Source organism: Plectropomus leopardus, chromosome 7, assembly GCF_008729295.1.
Source record: "Plectropomus leopardus isolate mb chromosome 7, YSFRI_Pleo_2.0, whole genome shotgun sequence".
Lineage (NCBI taxonomy): Eukaryota > Metazoa > Chordata > Actinopteri > Perciformes > Serranidae > Plectropomus > Plectropomus leopardus.
The window spans coordinates 472176-485959 of NC_056469.1; the positions used below are offsets into that span (position 1 = coordinate 472176).

At 38.2% G+C, this 13784-nt stretch overlaps 1 protein-coding gene across 2 annotated transcripts in view; it reads right to left on the minus strand.

Moving 5' to 3' along the window:
- Window positions 1–9813: 9813 nt before the first annotated feature.
- The window catches only part of ano10a (anoctamin 10a), a 31376-nt gene continuing 27405 nt past the window's right edge, over window positions 9814–13784 (minus strand). For both annotated transcript variants that reach the window (XM_042489481.1, XM_042489480.1), the window contains one exon: window positions 9814–11350. In XM_042489481.1, the coding sequence (XP_042345415.1) occupies window positions 11309–11350 (42 nt within the window). In that variant the 3' untranslated portion in view covers window positions 9814–11308. The remainder of the gene's footprint in view (window positions 11351–13784) is intronic.

The window sequence follows — 13784 nt, forward strand, 5'->3', positions numbered from 1 at the left end:
GAGGAGGTCAAAGTGAGCGTAAAATGTGTTCAGCTCGTCTGGCAACGTGGCCTCACATTTGATGGGGGTGTTCCTGCTTTTGTAGCCTGTGATATTTTGAATCGCCTGCCACATATCTTTAGTGCTGTTGGTGTTGAGGTCTTTCTCCAGTCTCTGCTGATGTCTCCTCTAAGCCTCCTTGATGCCAGCTCTCAGTCATGCTCTGGCAATAATGTATGCCTCCTTGGCTTGGCTTGGCTTGGCTTGGCTTGGCTTAGCTTGGCAAGGCAAGGCAGCTTATTTGTATAGCACATTTCACACACAGGGCAATTCAAAGTGCAAATCAACTAAATTATAAAAACATAATAAAAGATACAGATTTACAATAAAAGAGAAAGAGATAAAATATACAAGGTAAAATCAATTACTAAATGATAAAAAAAAAAAAAGCAGACAAGAGGTGCCAAGATAAGAAGATCATTTAAAATGATTTAAAATCAAGTTTAAGAATCACGGGGTCATTCAGCAGGTGGAGTAGGCAGTGTAAAAAAAAAAGGAAAGGAATCTGGGCCTGTCGAACCTCATCTGGGAGGTTATTCCAGGTTTGTGCTGCATGATAACAAAATGCTGCTTCACCATGTTTAGTTCTGACTCTTGAGATGCTAAGTAGGCCGGCCCCTGATGTTCTGAGGGTCCTTGAAGGTTCATATGACACAAGTCAAGTCAAGTCAAGTCAGTTACATATTTATAGAGCCCATTATCTTGCCTCAGAGGGATTTACAGTGTATGACATCCCTCTGCCCTTAGACCCTCACATCACCTAAGGAAAAACTCCCGAAAAAGAACAAGCATGCCAGAGATATATTTTGGCGCTGAGCCACAGATTGATTTATAGACAAGCAGCGAGATTTTAAAATCAATTTTCTGAGTGACAGGTAGCCAGTGTAAGGATTTTAGAACTGGAGTAATGTGGTCATATTTCGTAGTTTTTGTCAGGACTCTCACAGCAGCATTCTGTATAAGCTGAAGTTGCTGAACAGCTTGTTTTAAAAGGGCTACAAACAGACCGTTGCAGTAATCTAACCTACTGGAAATAAAGCCGTGGGTGAGCCTATCCATGTCTTACTGTGACATTATTCCTCAGACTCTGGCAAAGTTTTTGAAATGATAGTAGGCAGATGAAGTTACTGATTTGAAGTGACTGTGGAAATTTAAATAAGAGTCCATGATAACCCCAAGGTTTCTTGCTTGACTCTGAGTTATGAGAGAGAGGGATTTAAGGTGAGAGCGAACACTCTGCCTTTCTTTCCATGGCCCAAAGACAATGATGTTGGTCTTATCTCTATTGATTAGAGAAAGTTTTGATGCATCCAATCACTGATTTGCTCAATAGAGTGACACAATGTTCTGCAGCTTCATAATCTTGAAAGTGATATGTATATTTGCGTGCCATCTGCATAATTGTGGTAGGCTACTTTGTTATTTTGCATAATTGGCCTAATAGAAGCATATATGTGATAGTCATCTTTTCTGACTTACAGTTTCCAATTGAGACAAGTACTTCCTGTCATGAAGATATTACTTGAACCATTTAAGGACAGTGCCAGACAGTCCAATCCAGTTTTCTAGTCTTTCTAATAAAATTGTGTGGTCCACTGTGTCAAACTTAGATCCAGTAGCACTAAAACAGAGACTTTGTCGGAATCAGTGTTAAGGTGGATGTTATGTAATACCTTTATGAGTCTCAGTGCTGTGATGGGACCGAAAACCTGACTGAAAGTTATCATAGCAATTGTTAAGTTTTAAGAAGTTGCTAAGTTGCTAGTGGACAACTTTTTCAATAACTTTTCTGAAAAAATGGTAAGTTTAAAATAGGCCGGTAGTTGTTGAGTACAGTGGCACCCAGGCTGCTCTTCTTGATGACTGCGGTTTTCAAAGCAACTATAAGAGTGAGTTGTTTTACCAGACTGCTCAGAACAGTTTTAAGGAAGCTAGTGGGTAAAACATCAAGGCAACAGGTGGAGGAAGTGAGACGGGAGATAATTTCTGATGGCTTTAAATTGTTCCACACTTAGCAAGTTACCTTGTGAAGCCTGCAGTGATGGCTCATTATTCTTTGGCATTGAAGAGTTAATTGCAAGTCTGATGCCTTGAACCTTGCTATTAAAAACGTCTGCAAACTCATTTGCTGGTGGAAACAAGTTCTGCAGATATTGGAACAGGAGGGTTAGTTAATCTGTCCTTTGTAGCAAATAACACACGTGAATTGTTACTGTTTCTGTTGATGATCTCAGAGAAAAATGACTACCTTGCACTTCTCAAGGTCAAATTACAAATGTGTAAATTTTCTTTATAGATTTCAAAATGAAGGTGATGCTTTGACTTACCATTTTCGTTCTGCTTTCCGGCACTCCCTTTTCTGGACCATCACAGAAGGAGTGTTTCTCCACGGTGCCTTCAGCCTTTGACTGATTAATTTATCCTTAATAGGAGCAATGGTGTCAATTACATTTGCAATTTCAGAAGTGCAGGGGTGCGAGAGATCATCAACATGGTTTGAGATTGTGTCAGTTTCAAATTGAATGGCTTCCATGAAAAGTGTTCTGGTATTCTCACTGAAGTATCTTTTTTCAATATTTGTTGATCTGTGGACAGTTAAAGAGTTACTGACAGATCAAAAAATACACAGAAATGATCTAACAGAGCAACATCCAGCACAGTGACATTTGAAATATTAAAACCTTTAGTGATGACTAGATCTAGAGTGTGTCTGTGTCTCTATTGTGGGTTGGCTCTCTCATATGTTGACAAAGATCAAATGTAGATCAAAAGATCAAAAGTATTGCAGAAAGTTGTGCGGCATTTTTCTCACAGACATGATCCACATGTATATTAAAATCACCTGTGATTACTACACAGTCAAATTCTGTGCAAAAAATTGAAAGCATCTCAGTAAAATTACAAAGAAAATTTGGAGAGTATTTTGGTGGCCTGTAAATAACTGTATAGAAGATACACAGAGAGAATTTAACTTCCATTTTACGGTAAATGACATATATTCAAAAGACAAAAACTCACCAAATGACAGCTTACAGAGAACTCTGTCTCCCTTAAAAGGGCATAGACACTACCCACCTAGGAGCAGCATTTCCATTTTTGCTGTCTAAACAAATCTCAAAGGGGTTATAAAATCATCATGATCAAAAGTGATTTATTACCCAAGGATCTGATATTAAGTACAGCTAGTTTCACGTTTGTTGATGCAGGGCCTGAGATACTCTGCTGACAGGGAATTTGAATCAGATTTTTAAATTATCTGTCAGGATGTCCTCCTGCTATGTGGAGGGGGCATGTACTTGGAAGTGTCCAAGACAAGTCAAAGGTAAGACATAGTAAAAAGCCTTTACTGCTGAGCAGTTGGCATTAGCTGAACAATACTGCTCCACAAACATTCGAAGTACAAGGTAACTTTACTGTCTTTTTCTTTTAGATGTAGTTTAAGAAGAAATGAAGATTGAGGGGATACCCCCATCTCAACAGTTTCGGCCAGGTAAAGCTGATTCAGTCCAATCACCCTCACCACATCACCCCTGTTGGTCCTGTGCTCCACAAGTCACCAGGAAGGCCAGTGGCTGTTTGTGTAACGGGTGCCAGGCTGCGGCTCCAGTGGACAGCTATATGTAGCTGAAATGACAAAGAAGAAAGGATGACTTGGTAGACGTGGTTTCTTCTTCACTGCATCACGCAGCTATATTTATGAAACATCTCATGTCACTTACTGTCTGTATGCATTGTCCATTTTCATATTTAACCAGCAGGACACTGTATTTTCTTAATGTCTCTTTAGACATATTCAAATCCATAAAACATGTGTTTCTCTCATAATCAGTCACTATCCCAAAATCTACATAAAAATAACATTATGACAAAACCTGCACTTGAAATGCACTTCACTCAAATATTATATTGTATTTTCTGGACTTGTATGTTTCAAAGCAACATGTAAATAGACATAACTTTTTAACTTTTTTAGCTAACTGACTTACTTTCACAGCAACGTGAATTTCCTTATTTTTACTCAACGGCTTACTATTTAACCTGTTTTTAACACAGCTTTTAACACAGTTTTAACACACCGATTAAACACATTGAAATATATCATGGAGCCAGTTCTTAAATAAATAAAAAAAACTTGCATCAAAAGAATGGAGAGGTGCTGCCCACACTAACATGTACAACTTTATCACTCTGCTGAACAGTAACCGAGTGTGGCGCAGTCATTTTGACTACTTTTGTCGGGCATGCAGTCTCATAAACACAGGATTAAGTACTCTACTGTTCATCTTAGCTGACTGTGCGTTGACGAAAACTACCACAGAACATTCACAAGCTTGTTAAACAACTTTCACTTAGTTCTGAGCTCATTTCTGAGCTTATTTCTGAGCTTATTTCGTACCTGAAATGACAAAGAAGAACGGATGACATGGGAGACGTGGCTTCTTCTTCACTGGATCACACTGCTATCAGAGTGACCAGTTTGGAGCGGCAGGTAAACCACAACAACCTCACAGTGCCCCCTACTGGCTGAAGGACCGTGACTACATGTCCATTTCCCTCATTTGTAAACCACACTGTTGTACTAGTATAGATCTTTTTAACAAAAAAATAACTGGCACACATTAGTGGGCATCACATTTGTGCTAAACTAGGTTGGGCACAACAAGGGCTTGCTGGTGTTCTACCACATCAGGTAGAGTGTTTTTTACACTCCTCCTTTGTCACTCAGTCACCAAACCTCTATAAGAAAGTATAAAAGCTGTGGCAATCACAGACCCTGCCCTTCAAGAACAAGAAGGAGGTGAAGCACACAAAGGAAGATCAACATGCAATAGACATGCTGGAGTCACGGTCTATTCATCTACCATTAGATGGAGCTGAGCAGAGTGCCACCCTGTTGCTGAGGCTAAAAGAGCTCTCTTTCCTTCGTGCACCCCCAGGAGCAGTCATGGCCCGTCATAGAACCACAGAGTGTCTGATGCTGAAGGACCAAGGTCAAACTGATAAATTAAACTAAGAGATTGACTGGAGGAAGTTAAATGACTCTGGTTGTGGTAAAACTAACTCCAGAGGGGATGAGCAGTTCCACTGGATCATCGCACATCCTGTGGCATGTTGTAATATTATAATGGCTAATATATTTAAATGCTTTACAACCAGATGCCTGCATCTGGACCAGAGTCATTCCTGATATCAAAGCGCAGATTAATTTCCCATAGTGGAAAACCATATGAGGTATGATCAGACTTGGGCACCAATTTTTGCCCAGCCTCAAAATCATTGGTCTTTTGTCACATTCCTGTGATAGGGGTGGAATGCTCTGGTGAGCTGGACTCCATGTGAAGCCGAGCACTAGGCCATAAACAGCACACTTTTACCGCTTTCCCACCAAAAGTAGCTTGTGCGCAGGTTTTTCAGACACAGGTAAACCTGCTAAATACTGTATTAGAGTGTGCCTTTCTGTCAGCTGTTTTGGGTGTGGGGGGTGGTTTGTTGGTGTGTTTGTACGATGTCACAGACAGGCAGGGGAACAGGTAAACAGTAGACAACAGCAGGAACAAAGGTCTTTTAAAACTTCTCAGTGGTTTCTTCTATTTCTACATATTTATTCAATCTATATTTCAAACTCGGTGCAGACTATTTTGGATCGGTGATTTAGTGCTGCTTTCAGAGGAAACAGATGGTAATTAGTAACGGCGCGTCATTGCATTTTGCCACTTAAAGAGTTGAAATGACCACATTCACCCGGGTGTGGCGTTCCCATCAATGTTGATTTGAGGTGATAAAAACCTGTGTCTACTGCATTTGTCATTTGTCAGTCATTTGACCCGGGTGTGAATGCCGATTGTATGTATTCCCCTTGCATTAAAAAGCCAAATGTTAACAAGTGTTAGCTGTTTTTTTTGTGTAGTGAGAATGAGGCTTGTGTTTACCTGTAAAACACTGACCCTCAAAATGCCACACCCTAATTACCAATTGGTCTGACTCACATCTCACATGTTCAAACTCAGCTGGCAAAACACTCCAGCCATCTGTCAGAGCATGACAGAGGTCTCAGGTGACCTAAACTGTCTAGGGGAAAAACGGAGCAGCATGAGAAGCAGAGAGGAAGAGTGAGAGCAAAGTGAAGAAAGAGGAGGAAGGGGAAGAGGAGGATGAATGCCTTTTGTGCTCTGATTTCATCATTATAGCTCCACATAATACTCTAAACATTTTCTTACTGTAGTGTTTCTCATTTGACTTATGCGTGCGATTTTTGTGATTGTTGCCATAATATGTCAGATTTGTATATATTTGTTTATTCTCAGAAGTCTGATAATGCTGCAGGATCAACTTTTACAGTATGACTCTGTGAAGCTGGTTGGTGAGTTTAGCCCAAATGGAGTTCAGTGGATAAACAAATGTGCATAGTATCCTATGCTGTAACAATGCAATATTCATCCAATACATTAACAAAATGGCAGCATGAAATTGCAGTCTATTTTGGGACAGAACCCCTACAATTTAAAAAAAATTTAATTTCTACCCCATTTTATACATTTGAATCCAAGCCAAATGCATCTAGTGGTTATTTTGATGGTAAATCTTTTACACCAGTGTTTGATTGAAGCGCTGATATATTTACCACCTCTGTTTACTGTTTCTGAAAACAAAATTATCCCTTTTATATACTACATTAAACATCCACTCAAGTTACTGTTTTCGCAACATCCCCTCCCATTAGCTCTTTTTCTAAATGTTTTACAAATTCAGGGTCTATTACGTGCCCTCTTGACCCCATGCCCACTCCTCTGATTAAATCATATTTACCTGTGCTCTTCGTTAGCTTCTGACATCAGTGTGTGAATGTGTGTGTGAATGGGTGAATGTGACATGTAGTGTAAAAGTGCTTTGAATGGTCAGAAGACTAAAAAGGGCTATACAAGTGCAGTCCATTTACCCTTGTCCCCCTGCTGACACAAATCTTTACTGCATCCCTTCTGTCTGGCTTGGTTCTCTACTGTTAAAATATGACTGCTGTACCCCCTTTTTTTAGGAAGGTTCCTCACTGAGTGAAAAGACCCATTAGTATCTAAGCGGCAGTCATATTTGGATTCATGGCGATAAGCATGAGGTGTAAGTAGGATGAGTGTGAGCAACTATTGTGTGTGACAACAATACATTTCACTTCTGTGACTGATTATATTATTAAACTTTTTAATTTGAATTCTAACCTTAATAATGATGTAATATTTTTCACCAGGTTGGCCTTGTTTAGCCTGTGTGACATGCATGAAACAACGAGGTAAGAATGCAAAGTAATTAAGATAATAACAGCAACAACCACAACAACAACAACACTAATAATAATAATAACAGTCTTAATAGTAGCACACTTTTTAAGATCCAAATTACAAAGTGCTTCAAAAAGACAACAAATCATCAAGTGTTTTTTCAAGACAACAGATAAATAAAACAGCAGTTATGAAAGAAAGGGTGCATAAAAAAAACAACAATTTAATGAAGATGTGCTTTTGGTAGTCCATAATCTGAACATTTTAGTTTCATCAACTTTCCTTGACCCCATGATGTTTGACCTCATGGCCTTGACCTTGAACCATCCTCCCTCTTGGACAAATAATTTGTCGACATGGCCTCAATTTCAACTGATCAGCTGCACCTGGACACTCTAACCTAACAGACTGTTCAAGTGGCGCTACAGTTACAGCTCAATTAGGTCATAAAATCAGACTGCTGTCCTTGTTCCAGTAGACAAGGGGGAGGATCCATTTACTAATCGACCAATCCACAGTCAGTAGAGATATGCCCCCTTTCAGCTAGTTGCTACTGGACATTTGGTGAAAACATGGATAACTTTTCCATGCTGTATGTTTTGTATGTACCCTAACGCTTTACTTTTTTACCTTGGTCTTGGTTTTGTTTTCCTCCCCTCTTTTTCTTTGATGTCTGAGCTTTCTTCTATAAATTTGCGCTGTTTGACTTCCAGGTCAAAACCCGGTGTGGGAACTATGGAGCAGCACAGAACACCTAGACCAGGTCAGGTCTGGTTGAGGCGTAGAAATGAAAGAGTATATTGACATCCAATCACTTTATCCAGGTGTTAGTCCAACTTTAAGAAATTCGACTTAGTACAACTTCAGTCAGACTAACATGTTTAAATGTACTTTAAAAGTCCAGTTTTACTTAGACTAACACACTTTTTCTAACATCATCTAGAGAGTTGATCTTTCTACTCTCTCTTTCTTGCAAACACTTTAAAATGTTAGGAGTGTGTGTAAAGCATGTCGGGCGTCTGTGGCTCAGGAAGTAGAGTTAGTCATCCACTAAATGGAAAATTGGTGGTTCACTTTTATTTATTAATATTATTAAGTGTCCTCTGTCCTTACCATGTGTTAGATTCCTGTCTCCTCCAGTCTGCACATCACAGTGTCTTTGGGCACAAATTGTACAATTGGTTTGTAAAAGCGTACAAATGTTTCACTGATGAACAGGTGGTATCTTGTACGGTAGCCTCGGCCACCAGTGAATGAATGTGCGTGTGAATGGGTGAATGTGGTTTGTAAGGTAGAAACACTGAGTGGTTGAAAGACTAGAAATGCATTATATAAATGCAAGTCCACTTTCTATTTTTCAGGCCTCCTGCGCTAAAATACAATAACACTGTAAACACACAGAAGGTACAGATGGACACATATTTCATTTCTGTCTTTATAACTTTACCCTGTAAGGCAGGTATCACCAATTGGCGGACCGCGGTCCAGACCAGGACCAAAACTTCATCCTATCTGGACCCGAAGCCAAGTTGTAATAAAATGTAGAAATGAGAACAATATTTTTTAAGGAGTAGTGCTGGGCAATTAATCAAAAAATAATCGAAACCAACATTTATAACCTCTAACCGACATAATCTTGCCCATGTTGGATATTTCAGTTATTCAAAAATTCTGTTAACCTTTTCCTCACCGGGGCTGCCAACTCCCATGCATCTGCCGTGTGTCTCACACTTTTGGGCTCTGTCTCACGCTCTTATAACACTGAGGAAAATCTCACGCCAAAACACAGCGAGGGCAGAAGTGTTGAACAATCATGTAAAAAAGTGAAAGACTTTAGAAAGACTCTAGAACAGCTGAGTGTTTGACAGCCACAGCATTTCATCATCGCAGATCAAACAGCTGATGGTCCAACAGCAGTGCAGTGAGACAGACAAACAGAGCGCAAAGTGTCTGAAACAGACACATTTGCAGAGGTGGAAAGTGACTTGTTTTTACTCCTACAGACTACTTTGTGTTATTTTCAGGTTTAATCAGACATTGGATGAATTATTTAGAAACAACTCTCATCCAGCCGCTCACTGTGAGCTCTCATTATTATTACCAGGGGCAGATGTAAGGTTTTGGGGGCCTGGGGCCACAAGCACGTGACCTTATTTTTAACCTTTTTCTAACTGGGAAGAATCACAAAAATCGCATGCATAAGGCTGTTGGCAGCTATAGGAGAAGTAGGCCTACTCAAAAGTTTTTAATTCTTGAGTAAAATGATTAATAGCACAGACATTTCACAGAAATTGAAGTCAGAGTCCTGAAGTCAGAAGAGAAATTTACCCAAAGTTTGTTAAAGATGGAGCTTTTAATTTTCATATAATGCTGGAAAGTTTAACAAATACTAATAAATCATATGTTTATTACACTCCAACAAACCATGGTCACATGAAACTGTGTCAGTGAACTATGAGGGCAAAAAAACAAACCAGAAAAAAAGCAAAATATTCATTTATTAATCGTAATCAAGGTAAAAATGTTCAATTAATCGTGATTCTGATTTTAGGTATGAGGTTCGGACCTTTGCTGGGAGGGAATTTTAGCAACTGGACCCATTTGAATTTTAACTGAATACCCCTGCTGTACGGTTTCAATCTACTTTATTCTCCACAACAGTTTCAACACATTAAGTCATGTAAATAGCAAAGGACTGTGTGCAGAGCGTAGGAAAAGAAATATTCAGATAGGCAATACAATTCAAGGCACCAGGGGTGTTTAACTTCAAGTCATATTCCTGAACACTGAAAGTAAAAGACTGATGTTTTTTCTAGCTGATAATACCCTGTTCACATCACATGCTAAGATAATGAAGCCCAGCGTTTGTCATCAACTCTTGTCCAAAGAAGCAAAGAAGAAAGTCATTTTTTTCCTTTAATTTTATAAGGAACTGAATACCTGATTGTGAAATTATCACTACCTATTACTTAATTTTGAAATCAAATACCACTACATTTAATTTTTTAATTTTTAATTTTTGTGGTTTTAATTCCCAGATGGGAGTTTCAGGTTTTTCTTGGTCAAAATCCTGTAAATATGTAATTCAAAAAAGATGATGGAAATGAAATGATTGACAAACCATTACTCAATAGGACGCAGCTCTGATCATTTCCAGTCAGGCTTGATAGCTTTTTCTTGGTAGACCCGGTGTTTAAATTTTGAATTTTGATTTCAATAACTGTCTAAGCAATTTGGAATGGAATTTTTTTGATTAAGAAATGTCCATTGCAAAATTTAATTTTCTCCATGAACTTGTGAGCCCTTGAAAAAAAATCTTTAAATTTAGTTTTTCCAAGTTCTTAAGTTAAATATTTCATACCTACAAATTCACATTTCACAATTCAGGTGTTCAGTTGCTTTTAAAATTGAAATCTTTATGGACATAATTTGCTCCATACTTGGAGTGCAGAACTCAAAATGATACAAGCACCTTTCATAGTGAAGGACAGTCAGTACTTACATCAAGGCTTTGGTTTACTCTGTATACACCATCACTAATCATAATTTTTAACACTCCCAAACCACAGTACTGATTAAAATCAATCAAAACTTCCCCCAGTGACTGAGGAACAGAACAAATACAGTATGTAACAGAAAAAAATGTACTTTTATCAACTCTCATGGATATAAACTCAATACTTGCTACAGTATAGTATGTCATAATACAGCATTCTTTTGTGATTTTAACCACACCATTTATCTCATGTGTACACCACCATCAACACCATTATTACAGTGTACTGTGTAGAGCAATGTAATATCTCTAGTAGTGCCCCACAGTTTGCAGCCCATTCTGAGAAGATATTGCAGGGAAGCAGCACAGCCCTGTGTGAAGATCAGCCACAAATTCTCCAAAGCAGTTTGGTCTTAATACATACATGTGAATTTGTTGGAGTAAACAACAGTGTGAGGTGGCTGCTGCGGTCTGTCACTGTCTATAGGTCCTCCTCTCCTCCTCACTGGATGGTCTTACTGAGTTCCGAGGCTTCAAGCATTTTCTGAAACACAGCAACAACTTAATGTTTCACTACAGAAAAGTGCTTTGTGTTACACTGTACTCAAACCTCCACTCCAACCTCATTAACTGTGACTCTTCTGTCAAAATGTCAGACAGCACAGATATGTGTGATGTGTTCTGAATGTGCAGAATGTTTTGAACATGAGCAACAATATCTTGTTGAAACACATGAATGCTATTAAAGTTCATGGGTTAATAAATTAAATGAATCATGACTGAAAAAATATGTGCCACATGCACACTTAAAGAGGTAACGTTCCCAAACGAAAGACACAAAAGGATGGATCATGCCTACGTGTGCTTTTGTGTGTGTGTGTGTGTGTGTGTGTGTGAGTCAGACACTATTAAATGAGCGATGTTTAGAATAAATATTTGATTGGGTTTTCCTTTGTATGAATTTCTCATTTCCTCCATGAATTTAAGCATGAAAAATTTACAGAATACACAGACACATAGCAGAGTTCATATGAACACCTCTTCTTTTTCTACCGTTATCAGTGTCCTCTGTCACCCAGAGGCAGAATGTCTCTTTCTGTTTCTCCCACAGTGACATTAGGTTTGGAGCAGAGTTTTTAAAATAGTATTTCATGTGTGTGGAAGGCTGCAGGGTGTGGACAGTCTCTGTCTGAAGCCATTTAGCTTCAGAGAGGTTAGACACAAACTGTCTCCTCCAGGATCAGAAAGGAGCAATTAAATGTTTCCAGTAGCCGGAAGGAGAACTGTATCCTTCTTCCAGAGGAGAATCCTGAGCATTAATGTGTTTTAAAGAACACAATGTCTACATCCAAAATTTGCATTCCCCCTTCACACTTAACACAAACAGCAGCGTGTAGCAAAAGAAAGAAGGAAAACGGACAAAAATACAATGTAAGTTTGACTTGTCAAAGCAAAATAAGTGTAGGCTGGCTTACATTTAGTGTTCCTATTGGCTAAGGGCACAGAATTGGGAAGGGACTGCAGGGACATGTAATTATTAATATCAGGCAACTACCGATTTGTCTATAGCAAAAACACAGGTGTATGTCTGTGTCTAGTAAATACACACTGAACAAAAATTTAAAAGCAACATTTATTTATTTATTTTTGCTTTTTATGCACATAAAAACCTATGTCTCTCAAATTTCAATTGCAAATGAGTTTAAAGCCATGTTAGTGAGCACTTCTCTTTTTTCAGGATAATCCATCCACCTGCAGCTGATTAAACAGTGTCATCTGTCAGTCACTATCGCATGTGACCACCATTTGCCTCATATAGTGCAACAAATCTCCTTCTCATAGTTCTACGTCGTTGGTTGGTTCACACCAATCCAGAGCATCCCAAACATACTTAGGTAGGTAGAAACACTGAGTGGTTGAAAGACTAGAAATGCATTATATAATAAATCATATGTTTATTACACTCCAACAAACCATGGTCACATGAAACTGTGTCAGTGAACTATGAGGGCAAAAAAACAAACCACAAAAAAAGCAAAATATTCATTTATTAATCGTAATCAAGGTAAAAATGTTCAATTAATCGTGATTCTGATTTTAGGTATGAGGTTCGGACCTTTGCTGGGAGGGAATTTTAGCAACTGAACTCATTTGAATTTTAATTGAATACCCCTGCTGTATGGTTTCAATCTACTTTATTCTCCACAACAGTTTCAACACATTAAGCCATGTAAATAGCAAAAGAATTGTGTGCAGAGTGTAGGAAAAGAAATATTCAGATAGGCATTACAATTCAAGGCACCAGGGGTGTTTAACTTCAAGTCATATTCCTGAACACTGAAAGTAAAAGACTGATGTTTTTTTTTAGCTGATAATACCCTGTTCACATCACATGCTAAGATAATGAAGCCCAGCGTTTGTCATCAACTCTTGTCCAAAGAAGCAAGAAACTGAATACCTGATTGTGAAATTAACACTACCTATTACTTAATTTTGAAATCAAATACCACTACATTTAATTTTTAATTTTAAAATTTTGTGGTTTTAATTCCCAGATGGAAGTTTCAGGTTTTTCTTGGTCAAAATCCTGTAAATATGTAATTCAAAAAAGATGATGGAAATGAAATGATTGACAAACCATTACTCAATAGGACGCAGCTCTGATCATTTCCAGTCAGGCTTGATAGCTTTTTCTTGGTAGACCCGGTGTTTAAATTTTGAATTTTGATTTCAATAACTGTCTAAGAAATTTGGAATGGAATTTTTTTGATTAAAAAAATGTCCATTGCAAAATTTAATTTTCTCCATGAACTTGTGAGCCCTTGAAAAAAAATCTTTAAATTTAGTTTTTCCAAGTTCTTAAGTTAAATATTTCATACCTACAAATTCACATTTCGCAATTCAGGTGTTCAGTTGCTTTTAAAATTGAAATCTTTATGGACATAATTTGCTCCATACTTGGAGTGCAGAACTCAAAA